This window comes from Temnothorax longispinosus, chromosome 4 (assembly GCF_030848805.1).
Source record: "Temnothorax longispinosus isolate EJ_2023e chromosome 4, Tlon_JGU_v1, whole genome shotgun sequence".
Taxonomy (NCBI): Eukaryota; Metazoa; Arthropoda; class Insecta; order Hymenoptera; family Formicidae; genus Temnothorax; species Temnothorax longispinosus.
Genome location: NC_092361.1, coordinates 5,660,085 through 5,673,110, shown reverse-complemented (window position 1 = coordinate 5,673,110; position 13,026 = coordinate 5,660,085). Strand labels below are relative to the sequence as shown.

The 13,026-nt window shown below is 32.4% G+C and overlaps 1 protein-coding gene across 1 annotated transcript; it reads left to right on the top strand.

Annotated features, from left to right (window-relative positions):
* Positions 1 to 6,698: 6,698 nt before the first annotated feature.
* On the top strand, positions 6,699 to 9,231 carry LOC139811643 (cytochrome P450 9e2-like). The gene has a single exon (XM_071775964.1). The coding sequence runs from the start codon at positions 6,980 to 6,982 to the stop codon at positions 8,513 to 8,515; it is 1,536 nt and encodes a 511-aa protein (XP_071632065.1). The 5' UTR covers positions 6,699 to 6,979; the 3' UTR covers positions 8,516 to 9,231.
* Positions 9,232 to 13,026: the final 3,795 nt, after the last annotated feature.

Sequence of the window (13,026 nt, the reverse complement as noted above, 5' to 3'; positions counted from 1 at the left end):
CGTTATAGGAGCGAAAAGGTTAATGCAAAGCACATTATCTAGTAATAATTAATTTAACGATAAGAAGCTTTAGAATATTTTTTAATAACGGTGATTCCCCCATGAAAGAGATGAAGCACTAAACTCCGACATATACAGTACTGGACGATTCACGAGACATATTTTTATGTTGATAATGTCAATTAAGTATCCTTTAATGCAAAGTATGCATTCTTCTGATAATTTCAACAAGAAAGAGTTTCAAAAATAAATTATTTTATGACGTCAAGAAAAACGTCAGCTCAGATTTCCGACAGACGACGCTGCATGAATAATCTCAAGAAACATCTGTAGAAACATCTTTATACTTGTAATATCTTGTATTTGGAAATGGGAACGAAAAGCAAAATAGATGATAGAATGTTTTAGAATGCTGTCAAAATGGTGATTGACGAGAGAAACAGAGCTCCGAATTTTCTGCTGTTAATCTTTATTAAATAATTAGAAATTTTTTAGCAAAATAATATAAGTCTTTGTAATGTATCTCGCTATTTCGTGGAAAACATGTACATTACGTGATCCTTCAGTTCTCTATGTCATGTATTTAGCGTGAGAAATGAATTGGAGCGTTTTGCGCGCCGCATAAGTGTGAATTACTTGTATTTAAACGAATATATAAATTAATGAATATCATAATAAAAGAAATTTTATATTTCAATAATAGGTTAAAATTAAACAATTAGAAGAATTTGATTACGTATCGTAGAGGTGCACAACAGATCATAAAAATGGTTGAAAGTATACATATTAAAATGGCCCGTTAGGTGAAAATGGCGATTCTCGGCGTCGAAAACTCTGTTTAAATCGGCAAAAGTATCAGGCTAGCATGTTAGGCAAGGAGGTTTACGGAGGTATTCTGAGCGAGGGTGTTGCCTCCCCACATTGCCTCCGCGAACTCAACGCTGCTATTGGTCAGAGCGCGGGAGCCTACTGCCCCTTCTGTGCATACCCGCCAGCGTTCTGATTGGCCGTCGTGGTTGGCTGGGCTGGGGGCATCCGTACCGCGCGCGCCGTTCCGACGGCGGTGGGTAATAAGTGGGGGTAGGCGTGCCGCGCGCGCTGCCGGAATATCTCCTGCAACTTCCTTGCTCATCATGCTTCCCGCGTAACAGGAGCGATTTCTGAGGAATTACAAACGACTGCAAACTCGTTTTGCCGCTGCGCGCTGTTCGAATACCTCCTGCAGTGCAACTTCCTTGCTTATCATGCTTCCCGCGTAACAGGAGCGATTTAGACGACTCCAAACTCGCGATTCTCGCTTTTCTCACAACTCAAAATTTTTTCATAATTTTTATGATCTTTCAAGCGTGTCAACGAATACATAATATTGTATTTCTCACTATTACTTAATAATAATTTAATACTAATATGTATTGTTCATTAAATTAATATGTACTTATTAATAACATTTGCTTATGTGATACATATGTATTGTATAATTCACGCGTACACATATATGTGTATATTGCAAGATTAACAATAAGATGATAACAAATTAAAATCAACTGTAATGAATGTTTTATCCAACGAAGTATACCTCGTGGTTTCAGGGGATAGTTTGTTTCATTAATTAATAAACAAATTAAATTGCCAACAAATAAAGGTACTATTTTATAATCAGGAGAATCTTCGTATATTGCAAAATCTATTTGATCGATACGAACACGTGCTGTCATGTTGATTTAATATAGAATACTATATGTAATAATTAATATCCTATCGGTGATTACCGTTGCCGTCGGATCTTTTTTGGTTAAGGTATATTAAAAATATTATTATACATTGTTTATGCCTTTATGCCAATAAACAATATGCGATTCAAAGATTTTAAAATAAAATGTTTTAAAGTTATTTAATAATAAAAAACCACAATAAAAACGTTTCCTAAATCAGCATACGAATTTTAGAGAATTCTTAAAAGATGACGTTACGTTAACATTGTTATGTGCCCTTTAACATAGTGCATGATCTCTCGAACAACATTAAACGGTAAAAAGTCTCAGAATATTGTTGCATAATGCTAGCCAACGATTAATACATTTTTATATGTATCTCTGCAACCACCACAGATATAAACATTATTCAAAAACGACATAAAATATTGTAATTAGCGCTAATGTGATTGCAACATCATTAATAATACATCTCACATTAGGGAGGAAGCTGTGATAGCGTAAATGACGCTGGCCTGGAGAAGCAGGCCTTTCGCTACTTAAAATAAACCTTATAAATCAGTTAGCAAAAACATCGAAATATTTATGAATTTTACGGATAGACGTGCCGTGTATATATGTATACACACACACGCCGCGCGCCGGCATTCCCGGACTCGGTGATCTAGGTCAAGGCCAATTTAGAAAGTAAAAATCAATAATGTACAGCTGTTCGTCGAAAGTAGGTCAAGGCCATGTGTCGCTGGCTTGGCGCGAGAAAAAAAAGTCTTCCCTATCGTTTATCGCAAATATCTGGGCAACCACCCAAGATATAGAGATGATTAAAAAAAAACTGTTTAGTTTATACTCTGCGCTATTGGAATATCTCGATTTTGTTACTAACACGTACGTCCTTCCGTTTATTTAACATGATAAAGCGCGCGCGTGTAGTTTTATGTTGTAATTCTACATAAATTTTTTCTAATATCATGTTAAAGTTTTCCTTTGATTTCCTTTGATATTGCAAATCTTCTTTTATTATGACAAAAATTTCTAAATAATTTATACGTGGCCTGATTATACGTGGTTTTCGTCGATTCCTTTTACGGAAGATCATAACCCTTATCATCAAATAATAAAAATTAATAATTCTATCCATGTTACATAAACACGTTTTCGTAGATATTTTAAATAAAAATCGAAACACCTTTATTCAAATTAAAGAGAAGTAGTATAATATTTGAAAAGATTGGTTAAGAACGACATACACATCAACGACAAATATCTTGTTGTTGGCGACACTGCTGATTAAGTTAATCGTCGATTAAAGTTAATCGGCGTTGGTCGAAGTGGCCCTAATTTTATTATATTTTTCAGTCTTTTCTACCCTTATTTCATATATAATTCTTTTAAATTCGGTTGATTAGACTTAGCTTTATATGCGATCAAAATTATGGATCTTTGATCGCGTATAAAACTGGGTCTAATCAACCAAATCTTAAAAAATTATATACGAAATAGGGGTAGAAAAGACTGAGAAATATAATAAAATTAGGAATAGATCGATATCTTCAAATTTGCGGAAGTTAGAGTAAACACGGACATCAAATCTGCACATACACATATATACGTACGGACATGCGATTTTAATGCAATATTTCGACATTTTAGAACACTCTGAACATATTAACTTCCGCAAATTTGGAGATATCTATCTATTTCTAATTTTATTATATTTTTCAGTCTTTTCTACCCCTATTTCATATATAATTCTTTTAAATTCGGTTGATTAGACTTAGCTTTATATGCGATCAAAATTATGGATCTTTGATCGCGTATAAAGCTGGGTCTAATCAACCAAATCTTAAAAAATTATATATGAAATAGGGGTAGAAAAGACTGAGAAATATAATAAAATTAGAAATAGATCGATATCTTCAAATTTGCGGAAGTTAGAGCAAACACGGACATCAAATCTGCACATACACATATATACGTACGGACATGCGATTTTAATGCAATATTTCGACATTTTAGAACACTCTGAACATATTAACTTCCGCAAATTTGGAGATATCTATCTATTTCTAATTTTATTATATTTTTCAGTCTTTTCTACCCCTATTTCATATATAATTCTTTTAAATTCGGTTGATTAGACTTAGCTTTATATGCGATCAAAGTTATGGATCTTTGATCGCGTATAAAGCTGGGTCTAATCAACCAAATCTTAAAAAATTATATATGAAATAGGGGTAGAAAAGACTGAGAAATATAATAAAATTAGAAATAGATCGATATTTTCAAATCTTGTTAGAATAACTATTGTGTAATTCTCCAAAGCTTTTGACAACATAGGAATTATATATTCATAACTTGAATAGAAATTTTGTATCAGCAAATAAAAGAGTTAAAATTTCATTACGTTATGCTGTTGTATCAAATGTTCGTTGCGGAAAACGGTCATGCTTATTTTTATTACAATGTTATTAGTCATATTCCATATTCTACGATATCTTATACTGTCTCATAAAAATCGAACTCTGATTTGTGATCAAAGTAGTTCTATATTTGTTTCTTGATCTCTGTTGATTTTTTCAGTTAATGAATACATAGCTTTATAAATATATAAATATAGTTAACGTTATCACATAATATGAGTTCAGTTAATATAAGAAGCCTCATTATTTTTAATTAATATAAGAAGCATTACTTAAATCCAAATATTTCTCAAAGATTACGCAATTAGTCGAAAGAATTATTCTACATCTTTACTGTTTTTATTATCAAAAAATTATCTTCTGTTCGATTCTATCATGACTTATATTGGACGTCTTGCACATTGATAAATAATCCGCACATTATCGCAGTTAACCTTCAACTCGCTTAATTCTCGCAAGTAAAAAACAAGTTTCACACACCAATAAAATTTAATTCTTGAAAGAGCTAGTAAGTTAGTGATAGTACCATCGTAGGTACTTAAAATTTTATTTAGAAGAATGTCTGTACTAAAAAAAGTCCTTGTTCTTAATTCAAATCCGATTTATTAAATCATTAACGTACGTGTTAAAGTGATTTAAAATTCTGGAAAAAAAAGTGATTATTCTTTATAACTTGAATGGATAATACCCCTTGCGTTCATGCAATTGACTGCCAATTTAAAAGAGCGACGAGCTCCGCATATAGATAAGAACGTTTGCGAAGAAGTGCGCCGTCATTTCAAATTTCAAGAAGATAGCTATCGTGACAAATCACTTTACGACATTTATATCTGATCACTTACAATTTATATAAGTTCACCGTGGGTTACGTGTAGTAGCCAGTCATATAATCACGCTGATAATGTGTGCATCTCAATGCCAGATCTACCGAGTTAACCGTGTCTAATAATTTAATTAAACGACAATTAACCAAAGTTATTATAATAATGTAATTAACGCTGTTTCTTCTTGCGTCATTGAGATTACTTTAACGATCAAGTGTAGATATCGTTTCATCAATCCGAAACAGAAACTGCCGACAACCAGAATTGAATCACAACGAATCTGGAGATTGATCCCGTCGCGATGGAGTCATCTACTTTGCTTCTGACTATTCTGACATTATGTTATTAACAATGCTATGTGTTTTTTAATGTAAAAAGCATATGCTTCTTTTAATAAATTCAACAATAAAAAGCTTCAATGAATGTTGTTGCATAATAGTGGTTGACAAAAAAGATAAAGCGCTAAACTCCGATGCACGATTATTTTTAATTTGTAGCGTTTTCGATTTGTTGACTCGACCCGACTCGGGTCAACTTGGGTCAGATTAAAAGTTCTGAAAAATGATAATGAAATATGATAATATGCTACGATAATGCTAAAATCTTTGATGGAGGTCAAGAAACGCTTGCTGCTATGATAGTTTCATCGAGTTTCAAACCGAAATTCGGATCTGATCCGAGTCGGGTCGAGTCGACAAATTAACGCTATTAGTTAAGTCATATTTGTTAAAGTGACAAATGCATGATCAATTTGAACAACTTTATTTGTATTCTCAAATATTCATTTATATACTTATAATAAATTGGCAATAATGGTAAATTAAACTATATTTATGAGGAAAAAAAAATATTTTTTAAATATATATTTGACAATTGCTATCAATAAAAACTGATACAAAAATAGAATTGTATAACTATAAAAAAAAAGACTTGTATGTTTATATACCTATATAATGCCATATTATAAAAAAAACATTGACTTATATTATTGCTGTATTTTGGTTATATTTTTAGATCTATATATTTGATATATTAATTTTAAGGGACGTTATTATAAGAAATTGTGTAAAATTGTGTTGAAAATAAAGAAATCAATTTATAATTTGTAATAAAAATAACAACAACTGCTAATAATCTTATTTGTATTTGCTAAATTACTGTCCTTTTGTTTATTGGTCACAATAAATTAAAAAATATACCTACAAAATATAAAGTTATAAAGAAGATATAAAAAAGTTATAAAGAAGATATATAAAGAACAAAAATAAGAGAAATAAAAATAAACTCATATAGAGTTTTTATCATTTATCCTATATTCAATATATTGAATCGAGTAAAAATACGCGATAACGACCCAGATAACATGCATGTTGCATAAGACGTCGTAAAGACATCTTTAAGACAACTAAGATATCTTAAGATATATCTTTAAGATATCTTTACGACGTCTTATGCAACATGCATGTTATCTGGGGAGTTATTAGAAAAAGAATCGTATCTCTCTATTGTCTTATTAGAAACTGTTGGACAATAATGACATTATTGCTAAAATAAAAAGCCTTTAACCCAGTTTATTCTAAAAAACGACATATTGTGCAAGCTTCACATGATAAAAATACGTTTGCGAAAATACGGTTGCGGCGTTATTTCAAGGATATAGTCAATGTGACTTTATATCTTTCATATCTGCACACTTAGAGTGTTATCAATGTTATATAATTCATTGTGGCGTACGTGTGAGAGTCAGTCATAAAATCTCACGCGTAGTACGTGCGTGCATCTCTTCGCCAGATCTATCAAGTTAACCATTTCCAATTAGACAGAATTTCTAACTACAATTAAGAAATCTAGTACGATAATATAACTTGTGCTTCTTCTTCTCGTGTCATCAACATTAACGATCAAGTGTAGAAACCGTTTCATCGATCCAAAACAAAAACTGTCGAAAACCAAAACTTAATCCGAGACTTAATCATCAAAAACGTTTTCTTATTGTGCAACTAATCTGGAGATTTTTGTCACAATGGAGCCATCTACTTTGCTTTTGACTATTCTGACAGCGAGTATTTGCTTATATTATTTTGTTCTAAGAAAGCTATCTTACTTCGAGCGACTGAAGATCCCGCATGTAAAACCGATTCCAATATTGGGGAACATGGCACCTTTTGTTTTTCAACGTACATCCCATATAGAGCTTCTACAAAAAATATACAATCTCTTCCCGAACGCAAAATACTTCGGCATCTACGATTTTGCAAAACCGGTCTTCGTTATCCGTGATCCAGAACTGATTTCTACGATTACCATCAAAAAGTTCGACAACTTCTGTGATCGCAATAGCTTCGCGAACAAAATTCTTGATCCGATGGCCAGTAAAAATCTGTCTGACCTGAAAGGGGATCACTGGCGCGAGATGCGAAAGCTTCTTAGTCCTAGTTTCACATCCAGCAAGATGAAGATGATGTTCGAACTTATAAGTCAGTGCGCCGAGAACTTCGTCGATTTTGTGACAACGCAATCCGGAAAAACCGGCAAAACGTATGATATGAAAGACATACTGGGTAGATACGCCACCGACACAGTGGCCACATGTGCCTTCGGCATCAGCGTGGATTCTTTTAAGCATCCGAACAACGAGTTCTTCTTGCTTGCCAAGAAAGCACTGACTTTTGACAAGTGGCTGGTCTTCAAGTTCTTCCTGCATAGAAACTTCTCGCTACTTGCAAGACTCCTCAATCTCAGAATGTTTGGCCCAGAGATAGAGAAATTTTTCAAAGATATCGTTTCCAACACAGTGAAGGTCAGGGATGAGCAGGGAATTGTTCGTCCGGACATGATTCAGTTGATGATGGAGACCAGAAACAAAGATAGCGGACCTGAGTTCGACATTGACGAAATGACCGCTCAGGCATTCGTTTTCTTTCTCGCTGGATTCGATACTACATCAACAGCCATGAGTTTTATGACGCACGTACTCGCTGTGAATCCCGATATTCAAAGCAAGTTAAGAGAGGAAATTGATGATGTTCTCAGACAGACCAACGGCAAACCTACCTATGAGGCCATCAATCACATGAAGTACTTAGACGCCGTGGTAAACGAAACTCTCAGATTATATACGCCAGCATCTTTCTTGGACAGAAAATGTGTCAAGGAGACCAAATTGCCAGCAGCGACTTCAGATGGCGAACCGATTACGATGAAGCCTGGAGACAACATATGGGTCCCCGTTTTCTCTCTGCATCGCGATCCAAAGTATTATCCGCAGCCAGAAAAATTCGATCCAGAAAGATTCCTTAAGGGTGATGTGGATAATTTGGTCTTTATCCCATTTGGTATCGGACCAAGAATGTGCATTGGTAATAGATTCGCATTAATGGAAGCAAAAGTTATGCTGGTCTATCTACTTTCACGTTGCGATCTTGAACCCGATGTTAAAACCAGAATTCCTATGGTGTTGGCAAAATCAGCTGTCATGATGCCGGACAATGGCTTCTGGTTGAAATTGCGAGCAAGAGAATCAAAAACTCGGATTAAGGTAGTTCTCCGGCTCCAGTAGTGCTCAACTTGTATTTCATGTTTAAAAAGAAAAATTTATTTTACTAAAGTTAATTGTTTATATACAAAATATTAGATATAACAACTAAAAAATAAGAAGTTAACTTCACGCGTGAGAACTCATGCGGCGTTGCCAAGTAACTGACGCCTTTTCTCTTCTGTCACTCTAAACCGAGCGAAAAATTCATCAAATCGCGTACTTTACACAAGTATTTCTCGAAAACGAGTATCGCAAAGGCGCAAAAGTATTGACACTTAATTGGATATTGATTCTATTTTTATGGAGCATCATATACTAATTTTTCAAAAAGATTTAGAGAAAACTTTTTTCACAATTCATTATAATGTCTCTTTTACAATAGCTCGGAATAGGAATTACATGTTAAAAGTTAAAACTTTGAAACTTTGAAACTCACAGTATTTTGATTTTTAATACCGCAAGGGGTATTGAAATTTATACCATTGCATAAAGCACACCTAAATTAATGTATATTCACAGTTTCAAAAAATCTAGAGAAAATCGATTTTCTCTAGTATAAGGACCGGAGAACTACCTTAAGCAATCGAACGGACAGGGAGTTCGAGGGACAGTAATAAAGCATATTTACAATTCATTAATCATGGAATTATGTACTTAAAGTTGCTCTTTCAAATTATAGCAGAAGTCCAATCTTTCCCTCAATTATACGTAGAGAATAAAAGTTTCAGAAAACTATCTTTATGAATACCGTTACTTTTTAAAAAATCTTCCCACATTCAGTATGTTCCTATGAAGCATAGTAATTGTAATAGTACTAATATAAAAATACAATATCTTTTATGTTGTATTTGTTTATATGTAAGTCAAATAAGTTTTGTACGTAATAATGAATAAAAATGTAATAACCAGCTTATTATTCAACTTATAACATGTTTTCACAAATGATTATACGATGTAAAGTATTTGAAAATTACGTACAAAATTTATTTAACTTATACACATATGTAATTTTCAATTATGTAATACACTTCTATTTATGTAATATACTCATATGTATTAAGATAATATTCGAATAATTATCTTTTTCTTGAAATATGTTTTTCAAATTAATAATAAACAAACAAAAAATATAGTAATATTTGATTGAAAAAAAGATAAAGAAAGAGAAAGAAAGAAAAAGAAAGTGAAAGAGAGAGCAAAAAAAAGAAGGTATGTAAGAGAAAATTAAGAATAAAATTATTATAATATTATATATGTACAGGAGAATATTAATATATACAGGATGTCATTAAATTAATATATTCTAGGACAGCAGAATATTTAATTATCATTAAAATAGCGATAAAATTGTTAATCAATTTTCTAATCCTATCTTTAATTCTAAAGTTTCATACAATTCAGTAGTGTGTATTACAATATAAAAGTATAAAATTATATATATGTTGTTTACAATATAATATAATACAATACAAATTTAAAATTTTATTCAAAATATACAATAATCCTAATACACCTAATCTAAAAATTTTAATAATGCGAGATTATATGAAATCGTCCAAACATAATATAATAACAGGAATTTTACTAGGCCTAGCTGTTGCTCATATATTGATAAATAATGATAATTAAATCGTATTTTTAATTGTCAATTTGGGATTACAGAATTTATCAAGTTTCATCGTACACAAGCAAACATGACCAAAAAAGTCGTTAATAAATTAATTTATCTATTATATGTTTCTTAATCGTTCAAGTTCAAGTATTGGAAAATTCTATAAAGTTTTCCGCAAAAGTATTCAATGCGCGATAAGACGCTAAGCTATAAGATAAGCCAATGATAAAATTAATTTATCACGATAAAAAACTAATACTGGCTAAAGCAACAAATCAATTGATGATATTCGTGATACTAATTGTCGAAAAAGATGTGAAAAGAATTAACCGATAAAACGTTTTAGCTATCAGCGAGAAAAGCGGAGCTCTTATACACATCTCGAGAAATATCATTATGTTATAGCAATGCTATGTGTCCTTCAATGTAAAGCTATCTTCTAATAAATTCAACGATAAAAAGCTTTAGAATGAGTTGCATAATAGTGGTTGGCGAAAAAAACGAAGCGCTAAACTCCGATGCACGGCACTGGGCGAGTCACGAAATATATCTTAATATTAAGAATCCTATGTGTTCTATAATGCGAAGTATGCTTTCTTCTGATCTTTTATTTACTTCAATACTACTTAGAAACCTCAAGTAGACAGATATAAATGTATCGTGTTAAGAAATAACAAAATCAATTTAATTCAATGAAGAAATGTGTGTACTTGAAAATTCTTACATTTATTTCTCACTGTATTGCAAAAATAAATTATCTTACATTATTTTTTTATTTCTTAAAGAGATAAGAAATTTAAACGATAAATTCTGTGATTATCTTTAAATTAAATCCAATAATTTGAAAATAATTGACCCCCATCCATTGATTACCAGTAATATGTCTCTTACACTGATAAATAATCCATGTCCACGTAGAACTAATTTTATGAATATATAAATATTTCATCTCTTGTTCTCTATCTATCTCTATCTATATATCTATCTGCCTGTCTCTCCCTCCCTCTCTCCCCCCCCCCTCTCTCTCTCTCTCTCTCTCTCTCTCTCTTCAAGTAAAAAGTACCTACACAAAACGTAAATCCACTAATAAGATTGAAATTCATCGGTTCTTTACATATCAGGTTGACGCGTACTAATTTAATCGAATCGAATTGTATGATATAATTGAAGCGTCAAAATAGATAGAGATTTCGAGAGATTTCTTGTCATGAAGAGATTTCATATCCGGATAGCCAAAGTCAATGTATTTTACAAGTTACAATGGCCAATAGAGTCGATTAATATTTCTACTCGTTATTATTTGATTGGCGAAGAAAATGTAATTTACTCGGTATTTTAAAAGTGTCTGCTACAAATTTTATCGATAGAATGTCAGTAGAAATATAACAAAATCTTAATAAATTAATAAAATATATTGACAGATTGGTTGTAGAAACTGAATAGAAACTGAAGTTTCGTAACCATTTAAATGGTGTATTTTATTTAAATGTTTAAGAAATGACAAGATTTATTTGGTTTCTGCCGACAATTTAATTGCTATCAGATTATATACCGGCAGGTTTTGTCGGTAAAACACGGGTTTAATACGGACACAGATATGATACCAGATCAGTTCTTCTGTAATTGCAATATCAGATTTTGGTATAAACTGCAAAGTTCATAAGGATCACGCACTTTAGTTCAATTATCGGCCACTTGGTGTCTATCGCCTTTTATCTTTGCGATTGTTAAGTTAATTACAACAATTACATTACACTTAGGTATATTAGAATTTTTAATAATCTTGCAAAATAATTGCATAACTTAAATTCTTCAATGTTAATTAAAATTTATTATTAAGTTTAATTTCACTATTAGCTCTATTTCGAAAAAATTCATAATGCAAATGTTCTCGATAGCGATTGTTTTTATTATGATTCTTATATAAGGATAGGACATAGATGGATACTTCGGATCTTAGGCAGTGTTCATAATTCGATCTTGTACTTAAGATCGTTCTTATAGCTCGAAATGCTGTAAGGGTCATTTCATTTGCAAGGGGGGGGGGCTACGTCCATGGAGTCTTAAGACTGCACAGACATCCGGAAGGTCTTGAATACACGATCGGGCTGTGAATATAATTGTTTCTGAGGATCTCCTTGTCTGATACTGGTCAGGAAAGCACTTTATCTTTACCTACTTCCATATAATGAATGTTCCTCTAATATTAATGGCTACGAGTTACCATTCATTATAATTGTTGCGCTTAATTAAGTGATCTCGCCGATCTTGCCTGGTTTGGTTCTGTACTTGGACTATAACCAACATACTTGCTCAACAATTATTGCTGTGAATTAGGAAACTGTTTGCTTATTCGAATTCGAGCTATTTAGCGCTTCAAATGTTTCGAAGAGTTCGATTAACCAATGAGATCCAGGAACCTTCGAAACACTTATTCCGCCAAATAAACAGTAAATAAACGTGTCAGTTTGGATTTTTAAATAAGAGCACAGATTGACACCTCGAATTTCAATTTAAAAAAGTTGATCAGCCTTAACACTTCAGTACATACGATCTTGTCACCGTTGCGATTGATTTCAATCCTGGTTGAACCGATTATGTATCGATCACAATTGGACAGAGATATTGTGAGAGAGAAAATCGATCACAATTCTACTGTTGACATCGAGCAATTGTGCATTGATCTCAATTGTATTTGATCTTGATTGTGCTCAATCACAATGCTGCTTGATCTACTTATTTGAACTTCACCACCGCTTTGAGCAGCAATTCAATATCACAGCAATAAGGGGATGCTGTAGTGGCAGTAATTATGACCGCCTTACTGCCACTACAGCATTTCCGTAATTGCAAATTGATCTCAATTGTATTTGATCTTGATTGTGCTCAATCACAATGCTGCTTGATCTACTTATTTGAA